This window comes from Cibotium barometz, chromosome 47 (assembly GCF_041138505.1).
Source record: "Cibotium barometz isolate CiBa-2024 chromosome 47, ASM4113850v1, whole genome shotgun sequence".
Classification (NCBI taxonomy): Eukaryota; Viridiplantae; Streptophyta; class Polypodiopsida; order Cyatheales; family Cibotiaceae; genus Cibotium; species Cibotium barometz.
Genome location: NC_141092.1, coordinates 4,927,274 through 4,943,905, shown reverse-complemented (window position 1 = coordinate 4,943,905; position 16,632 = coordinate 4,927,274). Strand labels below are relative to the sequence as shown.

The 16,632-nt window shown below is 50.9% G+C and overlaps 1 protein-coding gene across 1 annotated transcript in view; it reads right to left on the bottom strand.

Annotated features, from left to right (window-relative positions):
- Positions 1-928: 928 nt before the first annotated feature.
- Positions 929-16,632, bottom strand: part of LOC147611289 (uncharacterized) — a 29,837-nt gene continuing 14,133 nt past the window's right edge. Inside the window, exon 3 of the mRNA XM_086784377.1 lies at positions 929-1,345. Within this exon, the coding sequence (XP_086640503.1) occupies positions 1,067-1,345 (279 nt within the window). The 3' untranslated portion in view covers positions 929-1,066. The remainder of the gene's footprint in view (positions 1,346-16,632) is intronic.

Genomic DNA, 16,632 nt, shown 5'->3' with positions numbered 1-16,632 from the left:
TCCACTCCTCAGCTTCCTATTTTACTGTGTTCTTCTTTTGTTGCTACCATACTCTCTTGAATCTTTGCCTCTACACTCTTGGTAGGCTCTTCCATGTGATTGAGTTCCCCCTCCTCCTTGATAGTGCCTTGGCATTCTTTGAGCTCATACATGGGACATTCCACTTGCTCTTTCAGCCGGCTCTTCTCACTAGAGAGCTTCTCAACCTTAAGGTGTGGTATTCCTTTATTTCCCCCAATGCTTTCTCATAGGAGTCCTCTCGGATCCCCATTATATCCCGGATTGCCTTAAGGCCATCTTTGAGTAGTGAGCCCAGAATTAAGACTGTTCAGCTGCTGGGATAGGCCATCCCATTTCCCTAACCTTCGTGGCATTCTCTTCCACAAGGTGGGCACAATCAGGTAGGCACAGTTTCAGAGCCCCATTGAGAGAGAGGATTATGTTGCTGCCTTGGGGGCCTAAGCAAGGGCAGGTGGGGAAAGGGCGAGCGGGAAGAGAGGAGGAGCAGGTTCTAAGAGAGAACGAGGTGCAGGTGGGGCAGCAAAGAGAGAGAAGGGAAGAGGGGGTAGCGAAGAGAGAGGCAACACAAGTTTCAAGAGAGAGAAAGAGGCACAAGTGGGTCACGAAAGAGAGATGACACCTAAGAAGATCTTAACAGTGTTATCAATGCCATCGATCCATGGTAAATGGAAAGACTACATTCCTTCATATTATCTAGTTTTTGGAGGAAGACTAGGTCCCGTCACCACTACCTTAAATGGAAAGTAAGTGTGCATTTCTGCATATAACCATAAGTACAAGAACAGTTAAACAATAAATAGAATCAACCTTGCTTCAGCCACCCTTCAACCACGGGATACCATTATGCCAGCACAACACTACACTTTTAATGCACTTAACTACCCCAACTATATTTTAAGAACAAAAAATTCACACAAAGCGTTACCTCATAGTTGATTGTTTTAGACAGTTTTTAATAGAAATATAAATGTAATAGGCATCAAGAAATTAATATATCATACAAACGAGGAGGTAGATTCGATGGCTGGAGATAGCAGCACACGTGTCAAAGAGAGGACCACAACGGCACTCCTGAAATTGAGTAACCGCCATCCACAATAAAAATGCTACCAGTAATGTATGACGTAGAATCACTCGCAAGCAGCATTACTAAAGATGTCATATCCGGAACTGCAAGTCCCCATCTTTGCATGGGTACCAACCTTTGTGCAACTTTGTTCACCCATGGCTTACTAAAAAGCCCCTCTGTAATCTCGGATTTGAATATTCCCGCTGCAATAGCATTGACCCGGATATTGAATTTACCAAGTTCTACTGCCATCACCTGCATGTCAGATAGGAAAAAAACATGTAAGCCGCAAAAAAACACAGCAGAATAAAAATAGATATGAAGGTGGAGTGTGAACATTCCCAAAGGGAGATTACATACAGGGGGAAGAGCTGAAGAGCTACACTGGGTAGATACCAACCCCAAATGGAGGTAGAGTGTGCACATTCCCAAAGGGAGATTACATACAGGGGAAGAGCTGAAGAGCTACACTGGGTAGATATCAACCCCAAATGGAGGTAGAGTGTGCACATTCCCAAAGGCACATCACATACAGGGGAAGAGCACTGGACAGGGCTCCAGATGCATAGAAATGCACCTCAGTTGGGGAGTTCATTGTAGGACTAAGGAGAAAGGGAGCCAGTGCCAGAGTTGAGGACGCCACTGGGTCCAGAGCCCATATAAGGGAAGGGGGGGGGGGGGCGGGGGGCTATGGAGAAAGCGCACTAGTAATCCCATTTATTGTCCAAAGGTGAACGATGCCATTTAAACGCTGTGCCCACAAAACAATGGAGTGTGTTTCTGATGTGAAAAACGTCCACATTGTTTCACATAAAACTGCAGGCACAAGCAGAAGAATAAATGCACCTTCAAAACAAGCCTGCAACAAGATGCGTGTCAGGGGTCGAAGAGAATTATTGCACTGTTCCCAAAGTCCACTGAAGCAAGCAACACTGCAGAAAGCCCACACACATAAGCAGCTAGAGGCTTGGATGCTTATTTGTAGTTAACTATGGGGTGAGCAATTAGGTGTGAAATAGAACCAATTGGTAGGGTAGGGTTGGGTTGGGTGGGGTGGGGAGATAGATATGAAATAGAACCAACTGGTAGGGTAGGGTGGGGAGGAGAGGGACAGAAATGCACCTCAGTTGTGGAGTTCATTGTAGGACTAAGGAGAACGGGAGCCAGTGCCAGTGATGCCACTGGGTCCAGAGCCCATAGAAGGGATTTTCTCCCCACGAAGGGGGGGGGGGGGGGGGGGGGGGGGGCGGGCACTATTTTGAAAGCGCACTAGTAATCCCATTTATTTTCCAAAGGTGAACGATGCCATTTAAACGCTGTGCCCACAAAACAATGGAGTGTGTTTCTGATGTGAAAAACGTCCACATTGTTTCACATAAAACAGCAGGCACAAGCAGAAGAATAAATGAACCTTCGGAACAAGCCTGCAACAAGACTAGTTCATTTAGTAAGAACAACACGTGCTCGCTGAAGCTCCCACCTCCCCTCTCCCTGCTCGTGGTTCTGCATAGCGCCTGTCGCCCCCCCCTACCTGCTCGCCCCCCCCGCCTGCCCATCGCTCCTTCCCCCCCTTCGCCTGCATTGCCCGCCGCCTGCTTCCCCCCCCCCCCCCCCCCCCCGCCTGCTTCCGCTGTTGCGCCCCCCCCCTTTTTTTTTTCTGTTCCGCCTCGCTTCCTCTCCTCGCGCCTCCCCCTTGTCTTCGCGCCCCCCCTCCACTCTGCTGCGCCTCATCCCCCCCCTGCCGCCTGCTCGCTTCCTCCCCCCCTCCCTCTTGCGCGCAGCCCCCGCCTTCACCCTTTTTTGGGGTTTTTTTCTTTTTTCTCCTTCACCTTCACCTTCTCCCACCCCCCCCTCCTTGCTTCCGCCCCCCCTTGGGGTTTGGTTTTTCTTTTTCGCTCCGTATCCCGCCTCTCTGTGTGCAGTTCGATTCCAGCAGGTTCCCGCCTTCGCCGCAACTTCAAACTCTGATGGAGGCTCCTCCCGCCCCGCCTCAGAGGGACTCATCCGCAGCCCCCTCGCCCGCCCCCGAGGTCACCCCCATCAGGCTCTCTCTTTCGCCGGAAGAGGAAGCGAGCCTCACCGCAGAGGTGGAATGCCTCCAGGCTCATTCCACCATCTGCCGTATAGTCGGCACTCGCCCCAGCAGAGGGGAGATCAGGGATCTTCTTCAGGCCTGCCTTCTTGCAGATGTGGGCAAGATCCTGGATGTACAGCTTCTGGGCCGGGGACATTATCAGATCGAGTTCGAGGCCGCCCAGAGCGTTGCCAAGGTCCTTGCCATGAGTCCCTTGACATCAGGGGTGCTCGGGCTTTCTTCAGACCTTGGCAGCATGGATTTGACCCAGCAGCGGCGGAGCAGGGAGAGCGCCTCTTCCATGTTACAGTTTGTTTCCCTGGTCTCCACCAGGAGTATCTTCCGCTCCTTTCCAGGCTCGGAGCATTGGTGGGCTCGGTACTAGAGACGGGCCCCTCAGCAGCTTCAGTGGTGGCCAGAGCAGCTGGGCTACCTTCGGTCAGAGTGTTGGTGTCTGACATCTCCTCCCTTCCTAAGGTCATTCAGCTACCTAGGATAGGGGGGGGGGGTGGATAGATCAGAGAGTGGAGTTCTCGGGGCTCCCGAACCAGTGCTTCATTTGCACGCAGGTCGGTCATCTGGCCAAGGCCTGCCCTCGCAGGAGACCTCGACCCTCACCACAGCAGCAGGCTACTGATGGCCCGCCCACAGATTCGGCTCGGCAGGCTGCCTCCGGGACACCTGCTCAGGCCAGAGAGACCTCGGAGTGGCAACCTGGACAGGGGCGCCGCCGAGGGAGACAGCCACAGCAGCACGCCCAGAGACCGCTGCAGCAGCAGCCACAGTCTCAGCCTCACTGGGTTCCCGTGAGGAACAGCTTTGCTCCCCTTCAAGAGGAGACCCCTGCAGCGACTGAGGACCAGGAGATGCCAGCTCCCCCTCCTTCACCCCCCCCCACCCCCGTCCCCTCCCACCACCTCGCTTCCACCATCGCCTCCTCCCGCCCCCGCTCCGGTTTCGGCAGCGGCTCCCTCTCCACCTCCCTCGCCTCCCCCTCCTCCCCCTCCACCCGCCTCACCTTCCCGGGAGGCCCTGGCAGTTCCAGGGCGCTCACCTGCAGTCCGGAGAGCGCTGAGCACTGACCTCGCTCGAGCATCACAGAGGAGACCTATGCCGATTAGGGCCTCGCGGATTTCATCTATCCGCAGTCGGCTGAGTCGCCTTGGCATTAGACAGCGCTCGGAGGCTTTTGATTATACCTTCACACGGCTTTTTGGAGCAGAGGACCCCCATGAGCCTGCACCCATTCGAGTTCATGTAGTGATACCTCCGGCCCGCGGGGAGGAGGCACTAGACTCAGCGGTGGCCTTCTCGTTCCCTCTATGTGGACCTTGTGACCGGGAGTGGACTCTAGAGCTCGCTCTCAGCACTTTGAAGACTCAGGCAGTTGAGTTTTCTCATCACATGAGCGATCTGGAGGTGACAGATGTGATAGGCCGACTTTGGGAGTTGGCTCATTTTTTCTTGGATCCCGGGAGTGTGGATACCTCAGGGATTCGGCATTTGGTCGTGCGCATAGTGGCAGACTTGGCACGCGACCCTGGATATGTGAGTATACACGAGGTTGCTCTGTCAGAGCAAGAGGCAGTCGCCATGGGCCACAGCCACTGGCGCCTGATCAGGGATTCTTGCAGTACACCGGGTGGGCAGATTCGCAGCCGTTCGGATGGGGACTACTCTCCATCCAAGCCGCTTGCGAAGGCCCGCCGTACGGCTGAGACAGCATCCACCTCAGCAGGGCATCCATGAGGATCATCTCATGGAATGTACAGGGCCTTGGCGGAGCACACTTTATACGCTATCGAGGTTGCTTGAGGCAGGAGCTTCAGAGATGCCTGGTTGGTGGCAGCATTGACATTTTGATGATGCAGGAGCACCACTTGGGTGAGAGCAGGATCCGGAGATATGGTTCGGTGATGCCTGGTAGATGGGACACTTTTTGGTCTGCAGGGTTTGGTCCTTTGGGTGGACAGGGAGGAGTATGCATGGTTATTGCAGATGTATGGCGGCAAGCCATTGTGGATCGAGGGATCATTGTGCCTGGTAGAGCACAGTATGTCATTCTGAGGATGCACGATGAGCTATTGGGTGTGCTCAACATCTATGCGCCCAATCATGCTAGTGCCAGAGCAGAGTTCTGGACTCAGGTTACAGATGCATTGCCAGAGACCGCACATTGGTGTGTTGGGGGAGACTTCAACATGCTTGAGGACCCGGCAGATAGGATGGGAGGCAGTCATGTTACAGTGCACGGCACGGAGCTTGCAGCTTGGGACCGGTTTTGCATGTCACTGAGGATCACTGATGCATGGCAGCATGGGGCTTTCTCCCGGTCTCAGGACAGTCTCAGTTTCTCTCGGTCGGATCGCCCGGCAGGGAGGGACTAATCTATCACGGATTGATCGCTTTTATGTGGGCGACTGGTTAGGGGAGCGAGGGGGCTCCGTCGGCATTCTCGCTGGCACCTCATTTTTAGATCATGCGCCAGTTATATCGACATTGGAGGAGGGGACCCGGGAGCCCAGCTTGCAGTTGAGGATCCCAGAGAGGGTACTTACAGATCCCAGTCTCGTCGAGGACATTGAGAGGATCTGGCATGATAGTCAGTGCTCTGACCAAGATGCAGCGGGCCAGTGTGCCCAGGGACTCATTGATCTTAGCTCTTTTCTACACGCTGCAGCTTTGACACAACTGGGAGAGATTCGCGAGCGGGAGCAACGGCTGAGACGCAGCCTTGCTTCGCTACAGCGCCTTCAGGAGCAGCAACCTGCATGTGAGTGGGTGGCGTCCCAGCTACGCCAGGCACGCCAGGAGGTTAGAGAGGTAGAGGAGCAGAGACACGAGTTTTACTATCGTCGTCAGGCCTCTCAGTGGACGCAGCTTGGTGATAGAGTGACTGGAGAGTTTTTTGAGATCACAGGACCCCGTCATGCGCGAGCAGGAGTCCGCCAGCTTGGTAGACCGGATGGATCGGTAGCTACTGAGCTCGAGGAGATCAGAGCCATTGCTACTGCATTTTATAGTGACCTGCTTTCAGCGGAGCCAGCCACTGAGGATCGAGATGTTTGCAGACAGACTGTGTGGGCCCATGTGCAGAGGAGGGTCACAGACCATATGCGTACAGTTTTAGGTGCGCCTCTGTCAGAGATTGAGCTTGCCGAGGCCTTGAGGGTCCTGCCGCGACATAGTTGCCTCAGGGGAGGACGGACTGACGCCGGCCTTTTTTATGCGCTATTGGGACCTTTTAGGGCCAGGCCTCCGCAGGGGCTTTCAGCATGTTTTGGACACTGGGGTGATGCCGCAGAGCTTTTCAGAGGGCTTGATCTATCTTATCCCCAAGGGGGAGGGAGTATCAGATGACATTCGGCATTGGAGGCCTATTACGATCCTCAATACTGTCTACAAGGTCTTGGCAAAGGCCTTGAGTTTGAGGATCCAGCCCTTCCTGGGGGAGTTGATTCATGCTACTTAGACAGGATTTGTCAAGGAGCGCAGTATCCTTGACAACATCTTTACTTTCTGGGAGGCGACGGCCCGAGCTAGATTTCTTGGCGAGGACTTGGTCGTGATGCTTCTCGATTTTGAGAAGGCATACGATAGAGTTGATTGGGGTTTCTTAGAGGTCACTATGCTTCGCCTGGGCTTTGAGCCAGGATGGATCAGAGGGGTGGCAGCTCTGTATTCCACAGCTCGCAGCCAGGTGCTGATTGCAGGAGGACGGGGGCCGAGTTTTGAGCTGACCAGATCAGTCCGTCTGGGGTGTCCTCTCGCCCCTTTCCTTTTTCTCTTCTTTGCGGAGGCTATGAGTATGTATTTGACGGCAGAAGAGGTTGGTTTGAGAGGACTACAGCTCCCAGTCCGGGGGGAGGACCTGCTTGATGCTGAGTTTGCAAACGACACGGGCTTATTTTTGCATGGCCATGAGGCCAATCTTATTCGGGCTGAGCAGTCGCTCCAGGTTTTTAGTGCAGCTTCGGGAGCACTGATCAATTGGCGCAAGACAGTGGCCTTTTGGATCAGTAGTGCTCCCACTCCGGCATGGAGCCCGGACCCCGGTTTTAGATGGATTCCTCCAGGCACAGCAGTGCGGTATTTGGGATGCCAGATTGGCCTAGATTTGTCACCTGAGCAGCAGATTGCCCCGCTTCTTCTGAGCATTCGGAAGAAGCTATTGTATTGGAGTACAGCTCGACTATCCTTGGCTGGGAGGGTGGTGGTGGCAAATCACGTGCTATTAGCGACCATGTGGTACATTACGTCTTGCTGGATTTTCTCGAGCTCTTGCATCAGCCAGGTACAGAGGCTGATCAGGAACTTTCTGTGGTCTGGGAGGGACGGTCAGCCAGCTCGGGCAAAGGTTGCATGGGCAGTTATTACACTTCCGCTGGCTCAGGGCGGTTTGGGCATTATAGATCCAGTCGGTCAGAGTAGAGCCTTATTGGGGAAGCTTATTGTTCGAGGTTGCTTCCAGGCGCTGAGCCTTGGAAAGAGCTCCTCTTGCAGCAACTGCAGGCTCGGGCGCCCCCAGCAGGGGGTACTTGGGCACCAGAGATTCGCTGGATCTTCATAGAGATGAGGAGGACAGGCCTCAGTAGAGGATGGGAGGACAAATTTGCTTTGAGTATCCTGAGAGCTTGGGAGCTGCTGAGACCGGGGCTCTCTCAGCGGCCTCCTTCCTGTGTTGAGGAGCGGGCCAGGCAGCCGCTCATCTGGAGCCCAGCGGTTCGCACGGAGCAGGGTCATATGCTGGGTTCTCGGCCTCGTCTAGCCTGGGGACCTTTAGCGGCAGGCCCAGCTCGTAGTTTTGGAGACTGGCAGGCTTTCTGCAGTCTACCAGAGGAGATCCAGGTGGAGAGGCTGAGTCACTTCAAAGGGGGGTTGATTATGAGGGATGATATACAGGAGGCACTCACAGAGGAGTGGTTCACGCCTCTCGAGCCAGTGGCCCCACGGTGGATGGGAGCCTTTACACAGTTGGAGATCCTGATTGCTGTCAGAGCTAGCACTGAGGATGGCAGATGCCTCTACTATGAGATTCAAGATGAGGGCAGACTCCAAAGAGTGGAGGTGGAGTCGCCTTTGGTTGCAGAGTGCACCTTTCAGAGGATTCGGGTAGTGGCCGCCGCTTCTCGGAAGTGGCATATTGACCCCGACCCTGCTGATGTGCTCCCGGATTGGCGCATATGGGCATATGCAGCGCGCCCCTTGGCCCGGCTACAGTGGGACCCCGGGGAGTACGAGTGGCATGATCCTTATGCATCCCTTGAGGCCACAGAGATCACCTTTTTCCAGTATACTGTTCGGCTGGACGGCATATTTTGACGGCGAGGAGGACGGTTTCTCCAGCGGCAGCGGGGCATTGGCGACTACAGGGACTCTCACAGGAGTTCCTGGAGGATTTCTGGGCTCGGCTCTGGGCTAGTCGGCAGGCCCGCAGGATCTCGGCTTTTCAGTGGCTGGTCGCCCACAGGGGCTCAGCAGTTGGCACTTGGCTTGTTTACAGCGGTCTTCCGGCGGCCTGCGTCCGATGCGGCCACCCTATGGAGACACAGAGACACTGCCTTTGGGACTGCCCTCAAGCACAGCAGATTTGGCTGCGGATGCTGCGTATTCTGGCCCCCCTCTCTCCAGATGGTATGTTTACGTGGGGTGCCGCTGCTTGGTCGACTTCGTCAGGGCCTGCTATGGGCTATGAGATGGAGCAGGGCAGTCAGGCCATCAGATTTATTAGGGGCCAGTCTCGCCTGGTTCCGGCACCGGATTTCTCGTCCGCCAGCTAGACACAAGAGAGGGATTTACGATGGGAGCTCCTCAGCAGCCTCACCATCTGGTTCACCTGGAGGGCCCGGTGCTTTACGGCTTTCGAGGGGAGATTGGAGCCACCAGCAGAGACTGTACGGGGGATTTGGCAGGAGTTGATCCACGCCCTGCGAGGACAGTACGACCGCATCCGGGGAGACTCGGATGAGGCGATCTTACGGCGCCAGGCCTTTCACACCACTTGGCGTTGTGGCCCTTTCTACACCCTACACACGGGATCCCCCCGTTGGCACTACAGGCCACCTGTTTGGCTCTTCCCCCCCCCCCCCCCCCCCCCCCCCCTATGGTATGATTTAGCCGCTCAGTTCTTTGTGCTGATGCTTGTATTTTGCAGCACCTAGGGAGAGTCTCCCGGGCTGCCATGATGTATTCGCTGCTCTACCTCTCTTAGGAGCAAGAGAGATCTTTTGTAGCCCTACGGGCGTTTTTATATAACTAATGAAAGGATCTTTTCTCGGGGGGAAAAAAAAAAGCCTGCAACAAGATGCATGTCAGGGGTCGAAGAGAATTATTGTACTGTTCCCAAAGTCCACTGAAGCAAGCAACACTGCAGAAAGCCCACACACATGAGCAGCTAGAGGCTTGGACGCTTATTTGTAGTTAACTATGGGGTAAGCAATTAGGTGTGAAATAGAACCAATTGGTAAGGTAGGGTAGGGTAGGGTTGGGTTGGGTGGGGAGACAGATGTGAAATAGAACCAACTGGTAGGGTAAGGTGGGGGGAGAGGGCAGGCAAGTGGTAGGGTAGAGTGGGAAGACAGGGCAGGTGAGAGGGAGAAGTGGGCTTCTTCTTCTTTTTTCTTTTTTTGGGGGTCCCGAATTGCACTGGGGCCAATGTTAACCAGGGGTCCATGATCTAGGGTTAGGGGGATGGACTTACCCAAGCTCAAGCTTAGAGTTGCGGTTAACACGCTAACCCAAAATTGGGTTTAGGCTTGGTCGGGCTTGGGGGCTAATATGACCCACCAAGGCCAAGGGCGAGGTCTGGATTGGCCTTAACTGTTTGAAAGCTTATAAGCGGCTAAAAACTCATAATATACCGCAGGGTGTTCATGACAATCAAGACTAGACTATAAAAGCGTACCTTGGGCTCACTTATGATTATCATGAGAATTCCTTGTGAGAGAGATGTCTACCACACATGTTGACCTCAAGGCTAGGAGTAGCACTAGGCCGGCAGGCAACATGGTGGTATGGGACACTAAGGCTTGCTATCTGGGCAGAGCAATCTAGACAACAGGCTCAGGCACGCTTCAAGATGGGAACCTGTGATTGGGAGTTGAGTCGCTCACCAAATTCTATCGTAATCATTGGTCTTGGCGGATTATTCTAGCCCTAAGAGTACGTGATCCTTAAATTAATACGACAGTCGGACCTATTCTAAATTCTTTGGAGGTACAGTTGATATCATGGAAGGTGCTTTTCCTATCAAGTTCTTTTCTACTAACGTTGCACGATCACTTCCAAGAGCTTCCACAACAGGTTGAATCTGTGTCCACGGACTCACATGGAACAGAGAGGACTGTAATGGAGCATGCATGTTGGCTGTCATTGTTTACGCCTCAAACTGGAATGGGGACAGGATCCATGACCTAGGGTTAAGGGGAAGGAATTACACAAGCTCAGGCTTAGGGTTATGGTGCAAAAGCTAATCCAATATTAGGGTTAGGGCTTAGCCGGCTTGGGGGCTGATAGGACCCACCCAAGAGGCCAATCCAGTCATTTAAAAGCTTATTAGTGGCTAAAAACTCCTAATAATAGGAGGGTGTACAAGTATGTGCATGCTTTGCACCAAATTCCCAGCATGTGCAACAGTGAAAACAAAGATAATCCTCTGCCCAAGCCCAAGGCAAGGGGAGCTTCCAACTTCTCAAATCCCTTGGTGGAACTCACAAGGTCTAGACCCTGCCTCACATAAGTGTGGATCTCGCAGGCACTAGAATCCCCAATCTCATCAAATGGGAATAAGTTTTCCTTTAGCTTTTACTCACACACTTGGAACAAATGTGAAAATTCCTCTTACAATGCTTATAACCAACCTAGATGCTCAGCCTGACGTTGACCCTTGAGTTCAGGTTCCACCATAAATTGTCTTATCACTTTTATAGCTCAAATGAACAATCTTAAGGATGATATAACCTGGGGAGCAGTTGTTCACAGTGGTTAAGCAGCAAGGACTGTGTTGCAAGTACCACGGAACAGGCACGTGTGGCGCTCTTCTTTTCTCTCCACTGGCCACACCACGTTCTGCAACATCTAGCAACACCTTCAACAACGGTTTGGCTTTGCCTTGAGACGCCTTGGCCCAACCACGTCATACGGCTGACCAACGGATAAAACAGTCATGGTGCAGTCGTATGGCAGGTACAAGTAAGTACAGTCGTACAGTTCTAAGCGGCTGGTACAATACACACAGTCAGGTACGGTCCATCCACCACAGCAGATTAGGTAGACGCCACAGCAGATTAGGTAGATTCAGCTTGCACAGCAGGTACAAGCTCAGCATCCGGTAGCAGCCGGTACGGGTACAACTGGTACTGGTAGGTACAACGGGTACAATACGGGCAAAGGCGGCAGGCACTGTACGAATAAGTGCAACATGTACAGCAGCCACTGTCTAGGAGTTATTTGTGCAACCAGTGGCTGGGATCAACCGTACACCAAGATGTTCGAATTCGCCCAGTAACAGTCGTTACCTGGAGAAATACCGTACCAACCCGTCTTCGTTTGATCCTGAGGACCTCGTCGACCTCCTTTAATGGTTTCAAGTTGGTTGATTTTGGAAAGCCCACGTAAAGATGGCAATTTTCTCTCCTAGGGTACATCTGGCAACTTCTATTTTATTACTCCTCTCCACGAGTCTTGTTGCCAAATAATATGCCCCTAACACATGTGACACCCAACCTTAATAGTGTCCACCCACATTAAAATGAGTGTAAACTCAAAAGCTTATAAATGGGCCTTTATGGAAATCCCCCGTTCTCAGTATCTATACTATTTTGGGCACTCTGGAATTCCCAGAGTCATTTCCCATAGAGACATGCCCAGTTTGGTGACATCTTCCAAGGCTTAGTTGACCCCCACTGTGATAGCTCCCTTGCAGAAAAGCAAGGTTGCTCTCATCCAAAAAGATGAGCCTGGATCTAGTCATACTAGAGTCCTCAAATGAAGACCATCCAGCATAGTAGCAATGGAATGGGAACGGGAACGGAACGAAATGTGACAAGAGAGAGCTTAAGACCGTAGTAATCACAACCTTAGTCTAACTAAACTGCACTTAATGATGTTTAAGAGATAGACAAGTATGTGTCAATGCAATGCAGCTATATTAGATGAATGAATGCAGTTACAATGAGATCCAAATGGATCTATACTGCTGAATATGCTGCCTAAATGCTAAATATGCTGAATGAACTGCTGTCCACTATCTTTCCCTTGTCTCCTGGGAAGGAAACGCTGAAGGGGTGCTTTGGAACAGATGCTATGCTGACCTGATGATGAAACGCAGAACTGATGGGCTGAACTGAGCTGAATGTTGCTGCGTTTGCTGAAGATGAATGCTGATGATGATGCATTACTGATATGCTGATGCCTTGGCTGGAAATGCTGCTCCCAAAGCTTCCTGGAGGAGATGCGTTGGAGCACACTGCTGAATGCTGCTATGCTGAGCCTGGTTGCTGAAAACGCATGATGATCCGGATGAGGATGTGCTTGAATGGCTGAATGGGGAGGCGCCTGAATATATATGGGTGAGAGGGCTGGTCGGCCAGCGTTAATGCAGTCGGCCAGTACTGTAAGACTCATATCTCCCATAAAATACCAATAATGCTAGTTGACTGCCCCATAAATGCCTGAAAAATGCCTTAAATGCCTGTAAAATACCTGATAAACCTGATGATGCTAATGATGCCATGTCACTGTACACCTGACTGGTGTGCACGTGACATTCCCCGCTACTAAACTATTGCTGGGTGATAAACCTGGCAACCTTCGACTCCTCTGTGATCCTTCTCCTCCGAACCACTGCCCCCTTCTGTCTTCTGCTGCTGGGACTGAGGCCGTCTGCAGGAGTGAAATCCTTTGAGCCAAGACTCCGTGTACTGCGGGAACTGAATGGCAAATACCTGAGTCGCCCCTGACCTGCCTCTGGAAACCTTTCACCTACCATCTCCGTCGTACCTGAAGCTCTGAACCTCCCGAGGCGATGTTGGAGCAAACCTCCGTCTGCTGCCAATTGAAGCCCAAAACTTATGTCTTCCTTTGATGATGGATGTCATTCTTCCCTGAGAGTTCATGGGCAACATGTATGCAAGACTGACTGCTAAGATGACTGCTAGGATGACTGCTATGCAAGCCATGTGCAACCCTATATGCTGTGCAAGAATGCAGATGGATGGGTTACTGATGCAGACCTAAGGGAAAATCCCTAAGGGTGGCTTGCAAAATTTTAAGAACTGGGTTTAACTGTGCGGAAGCGATAAAAATGATGTCTGACTGAATGACTGATGGAATGAACATGATCTAAGGCTGGTTACCCTGTAACGCTCTGATACCAATGTGACAAGAGAGAGCTTAAGACCGTAGTAATCACAACCTTAGTCTAACTAAACTGCACTTAATGATGTTTAAGAGATAGACAAGTATGTGTCAATGCAATGCAGCTATATTAGATGAATGAATGCGGTTACAATGAGATCCAAATGGATCTATACTGCTGAATATGCTGCCTATATGCTAAATATGCTGAATGAATTGCTGTCCACTATCTTTCCCTTGTCTCCTGGGAAGGAAACGCTGAAGGGGTGCTTTGGAACAGATGCTATGCTGACCTGATGATGAAACGCAAAACTGATGGGCTGAACTGAGCTGAATGTTGCTGCGTTTGCTGAAGATGAATGCTGATGATGATGCGTTACTGATATGTTGATGCGTTGGCTGGAAATGCTACTCCCAAAGCTTCTTGGAGGAGATGCGTTGGAGCACACTGCTGAATGCTGCTATGCTGAGCCTGGTTGCTGAAAACACATGATGATCCGGATGAGGATGTGCTTGAATGGCTGAATGGGGAGGCGCCTGAATATATATGGGTGAGAGGGCTGGTCGGCCAGCATTAATGCAGTCGGCCAGTACTGTAAGACTCATATCTCCCATAAAATACCAATAATGCTAGTCGGCTGCCCCATAAATGCCTGAAAAATGCCTTAAATGCCTGTAAAATACCTGATAAACCTGATGATGCTAATGATGCCATGTCACTGTACACCTGACTGGTGTGCACGTGACACGAAAGCACCACTAGGGGAACGGGAACGGGAAAAAGGGGGAACGGAAATAGGGAATGACCTAGATAATTCCTAGAAATGACAATAAATCTTAACATACAATGCTCATTTATAAAACCAAATCAGAGACACACTATAGTCTAGTGCACCACAATTTGCATGGCTAGATACTAACACTGAACAGATCTCACAAGTCAAAATAAATTAGCCCACATCATACATGACATAAGTGACAAAAAGCACAAAATATGGCCCACGGCCTAGATAAAAGAAACAATCCAAGTCCAGAGTCCAAGCCTCAAGGTGACATGCAAATAGTAAGGAGATATCATGCATGGCTACTGCCAGTGATGCCATCAAGGAGACTATCATCTATGTCATCCAAGAAAGCCATATCATCAAGACCAACATCTGCAGCATCCAAATCTTCAACACCATCCTGACTAGGATCTACAAGTCCATGTGTCTCCTCATCATCCAAGGACTCCTCATCAAGCAATATAAACTTCTCTGGTTTGGGAGAAGCCATATCACCAAGGAAGCGCAAATTAGCACTTACAAAAATCAAGTCATTGACTTGTTTTGTCCCAAATTTGTTCACTCAGGACTGGCTGGCACCTGCAGAGCAGGCTGTAGGTCGGCCAGATGTACTGCCTGGTACAGAACAGTACGGGCAAGCAGGCAGGCACAACAGCAGTACAGGGTGTAACTTGGTTGAACACAATGCTAATCAATACACTTAAATACACTAAGATTTAAAGGACACTTGCTCATATACAAGAAGTAAATTGCTGAATTGACAAGAGACACACAATGAGCCGGAACGGCCGACCCCTCCCTTGAGTAAATTGTATTACTATTGGAGAAATTCAATACATAGCTTCACGGGCATCCATTGCCAAATCCTCCATGCCAATGCATATGAAATTCAGCATTTAGAAAACAATGGTATGTCGATGTAGATCACCAAGGAGCTACCTTGATGCCCGGCCCGACTTTAGTGCCCATTTTCTCTACCATTGGCTCTATGTTCTACCAAGCAAGGTAGCAACATCTTCAAGAGCACATAGAACAAGAGAAATACTACACAGGGCGGCTAAACAAGGAGTCCTGCCCTTCTACTGAATAAGTAATGACAACACATTGTCCAATTAGCTTACCAGTCTTCATAGAAGTTGTTGCAAGCAGAAGCCTTCGCATTGGAAGCTTTAGAAGTGTTGATATCTTCTATTTGCCGCAATCCTTCACGACAAAAGTCTTCAAGAGGATGAAGGGAACCCTGGGAAAGCTTCCCCTATGGTTCAATTTGAGAAAGGAAGGCTGAAATCAGGGTTTTCAGCAAAAGACCAGAAATTACAGCAAAAATGAGAGCTGTTTTGCTGAATTTCAGTCATTGGGAATGAGAAGGAGAGTGATTAGCACTTGGAAACACTCTTGGAAGCTTGGAAAACAGCCTAGCAAGTTGGGTATGGCTATGGAGAGCTTGGAAATGGAGAAAAATGGTGGAAAAACAAAGTTTTCAGCCTCCAAAAATCTTCATGAAGAGAAAACACGAATTTTCTCTTAATAAGTAAGTGAATTGGGGTCCAATCAGGTGAGAGGACATGGAGAGATGCCCATTTATGAGTAAAAAGGGAGGATCAGGTCCTGGACATTGAGTCTTGTCCGCCTCAGGACTTCAATGAGTGTGAACTTGGAAGCGGTCATAATTTATAAGTGACTTTTGGACGCCCAAACTTTAAAGAAGTGGGAACACTTATAAATATTGGCTAAGTCTTAAAGGCTATTTGAGCCTAGATTGGTTCACATGCCACACAACCATGTCAGCAGACAGTTTCACACGCACGGTTCACGGACGGGCGTCCCCTAGCCCGGAACTACACATAGGTCATGCAGGCATGAAAACAACATGCAATTTCATTTGCAGGCAAGCACATAAAGATGCTATGCAATGCAGCATTGGCATGAGCAATTTCCGTTCATGAAACCATATAAGATCAGGCGTTTCTAGGCAAGTATATGCGATACCAGACCCAGTGGAAAGCCAATCCTCCAGACGTTTCCGGGCATGTACACAAAGGCACAAGTCCCAGCGGAAAGCCAAGTCCTCCAGATAATCCGGGCATGATAACGTCAAGTCCCAGCGGAATATCATATCCAACTATACAGCATGACACGTGTCAATCACATGCATAGGCACATTCCATAAGCCATGGACACCAATCCAATATGTACATAGTGTGAAAGCAAGAGTGAACCATTCGGATGGCCAAATGGTGACATAGGGCCATAGGTGACAGGCCGGCTACAGGTCGGCGACAACAGTACGGGCGTCGAGCAGGCTACAGGTCGGGGATAGCAGCACG